Below are 3,077 nucleotides of genomic sequence, written 5' to 3' on the forward strand. Positions count from 1 at the left end.
CAAAAATACACCTCAAGATGGTCCTGCGTTGCACACAGCTGGAGAGTTTGCATGGCACACTGTGTATCTTAACAAATTCAACTTCTAATGTGCTGCTGGCTCTCTACACTTGATACAATAAATACAGACAACAGTTTCGGTATCCATTATCTTTATTTCAACTCACCACCACTCCTTACATGCAAAAATTTTGTCAGATTTACTAGCTTGTGACACCGTTACAAATTTCTTCTTCCCAGTTCCTCCACAGTGACCGCAGGGATATATACCCAGGTTCTATATAAGGCTACTCCTGGTCTTTGGCACCAGATGTTGTCACTGATAGAAGAGCACAGGACATCAGCCTCTGCACCCTGGACTCCTTCCTTAGAACTGGCTGCTGCACTACTACTCAAGAGAAACTCCTCCAGTTTTCTGCCATATAGCACTATCATCACAAGCTGCCTCCAAAAACGACCTGTATTCTTTGTCATCCAAGGATAAAGCTAACATACCGCAGCAGAAGATCTAAAAGATATCTTGTACCTTTTCGTGGTATGCTCATTCCCTTAGTAATTCCTCTCCATCCCTGAGGATATAATTGGTTTGCCTGTTCCGGGTGATACCACACACAACATAACTCCAAAAGAGATATCCTGCCTATCAATGATGCTACTGTGAACCAACTTTCCTTGTCAGTCTGGTTTTCTGTAGCTTCTGTTGCTTCTATGGAAGTGAATAAAAAAGGTCTGGACACAATTCGCTTTCAGGGTAGCAGCTGCTAACACAATATAAAAAGTCTGTGAGACTGGATTTCATCAACAGTCTCATACTTCTCAGCAGCTCTCAAGATTGCTCGCTGTCAGGCTCTACTGGCCTGACACGACAGCTATAAATACTACGCTTGTAACTTTTCCAGGACAGTAAGAACAGATGCCTCTTCCTGGATGAAAAACATTCTGCCCTTCATGTGGATATTTATCCTTCAATATCAATCAGCAGTTGCACAATACTCTCCTCTTTGTCAAGAGTCAACTGCTATCCAGCACTGGTCTGCTTGATGCTATATTTTCTCTATGTGCCACACTTGCTGTGCTCATTAGAACAAAGTCTTGACCAATAAGGGTTACAAAGTAGATGTTTTCAGATGTCATGTTACAAGACAGAGGTTACTTCAAACAAAACTCAAAAACATAACCACTTCGGATATGAACAAGGAATTTTAGGGAGTCTGAGTCAGAATACATTCACCTCTAAGCTCATTAGGAGCCACATTTCCCATCTCTTGATTTGGGAAAGCAATGCACACCTTTCCTTCATGATCTGCTGGGTTTTAAGATCCATCACAAGGTAAGACAGGTAGTGACTCTCTTTGCTGTCCTGTGGTTGTGACAATTCAGGTACATGGACCTCCTCAGTGCGGTAATGAGGTGTCAAGGAGGTTTTCCACGTTGCTGGGCATCCTGATGCGGAAGTCTGGCAGACTGACCTATTTAAGACCAGCCTCTATCTCTGTGATTGATCACTAAACCACCCTTATTCATCCCTGACTACAAATAGTGAGAAAAATTTGACTAAGAGAACTTAGCTTGCTAAGCAAACTAAGTCTTCTTTATGATGTTCAGAAAAAGCCCTTAGACTTTTGGAAATCTCAGTTCTCATTCTCACAGTTATATAGAGAATTACATAGGTAGACACTTAGGTATTTGTTCAGTCACTCTGTAATAACCTTGTCTCACTATTTCTCCATCACAAAAAGTTCCTTAGTTTATATAGATATCTCGATATACAGAATACGCCATAGGGTGGTAAAATATGGTTAGTTTCACGTTCTTTTAGAGATCTGATTAATATTTCACCCTAGAAAAGTAGCCTGCCAACCCACCCAAGATGACTCAACTTAGTGTTTGCAGCCTTGATAAATTAGCCATATAAACTGACAACAATCCATTTGCTTCTCTGCCTTACCACCAGGCTTTCTAGTGGCTTCCACCTTTAGCAGGAAAAGAGAGGGAAATTCAGGTGCTAACTAATAAACTCTTAAAATTGTCATCTTTTGAGTTAGATTCTTCCTCCAGATGATGTCAATGTGCGTCCAGTAAGTTAAGAAACTTTAAATATTTTTTATTGCTCACACTTCTTATGTTACTGCTTCCCTTCCAATAGGGAGCAACCTATTCTGTTTCCAAAGCTATTTATGTCATCATCCTGTAGATAATAACAAGTCAAAGAGCCAATCTTTCCTAGGATCTAGAGGGAAGACTGCTACACTGAATCTGTAACTACTGATGAAAACAGACCACTGGAACTCAAGCTACACTAACAGCCTCATTATAGAGATTCCTTGTTCACAGCACTAGCAAATTCACTTTTAATTTAATTTCTAAATTTAGCCAGCACTAAGTCATCACAGAGACACCCAGAAATTATGCTGTATTAGACAGAGCAACCCTGTATTCACCTACAATGAAGGACTCAAGTAAGTAATCAGCAAATACATGTTTAAGAATATTGTTTGGAATCATGAATTAATGTCGGTGTTCATCAGAATAAGACAGAAGAACAGACACAGATATTACCATTAGATATGCATTTCAATCCTACTGTCACAGTGATTTTCAAGTTCTACCTACCAAAAGAAAAACTTTGCTGTCAGGCTTGACTTTGTGTTTCTCCATGTACTTTATGAGGCTACTATTGGCATATCTGAAAAACACAGTTAAACAAAGACATTTCTGAAATAATACAGCATTAAGAATATGGAACTGTATCAAGCGTTCACAAAAACATTCACCAGCCCTTAATAAGTAACTAAAAAGAATCACTATCAAAAACCACGTCAGATATTTACCTAGCAGTTGCAAACAGAAAGTGTGCTTTCCAGTAACAAGAGTAGTATGAACTATGTGCAATTATCTCTATGAAACATGCAACTTTATAGTGCAGGGATAAGCTGCTGACATGGGCATATGGCAAAAAAACCTAGAAGTTTATACTCCAGCTTTCTAAAGCAACTCTGGTACAGAACATGTACAGCAGTTCATAACAGTGCAACAGCTAAACTATTAATTTCACAGAATCAGAGAATGTCAGGGGTT

The 3,077-nt window shown here is 39.4% G+C and overlaps 1 protein-coding gene across 1 annotated transcript in view; it reads right to left on the bottom strand.

Annotated features, from left to right (window-relative positions):
• Window positions 1–2,685, bottom strand: part of LOC104274946 (cyclin-dependent kinase 19-like) — a gene marked incomplete at its 5' end in the record, with an annotated part of 15,237 nt that extends 12,552 nt beyond the window's left edge. The window contains one exon of the mRNA XM_009870743.1: window positions 2,613–2,685. Coding sequence (XP_009869045.1) covers window positions 2,613–2,685 — 73 coding nt within the window. The remainder of the gene's footprint in view (window positions 1–2,612) is intronic.
• Between the last annotated feature and the right edge of the window lie 392 nt (window positions 2,686–3,077).

This window comes from Apaloderma vittatum, unplaced genomic scaffold (assembly GCF_000703405.1).
Source record: "Apaloderma vittatum isolate BGI_N311 unplaced genomic scaffold, ASM70340v1 scaffold746, whole genome shotgun sequence".
Lineage (NCBI taxonomy): Eukaryota > Metazoa > Chordata > Aves > Trogoniformes > Trogonidae > Apaloderma > Apaloderma vittatum.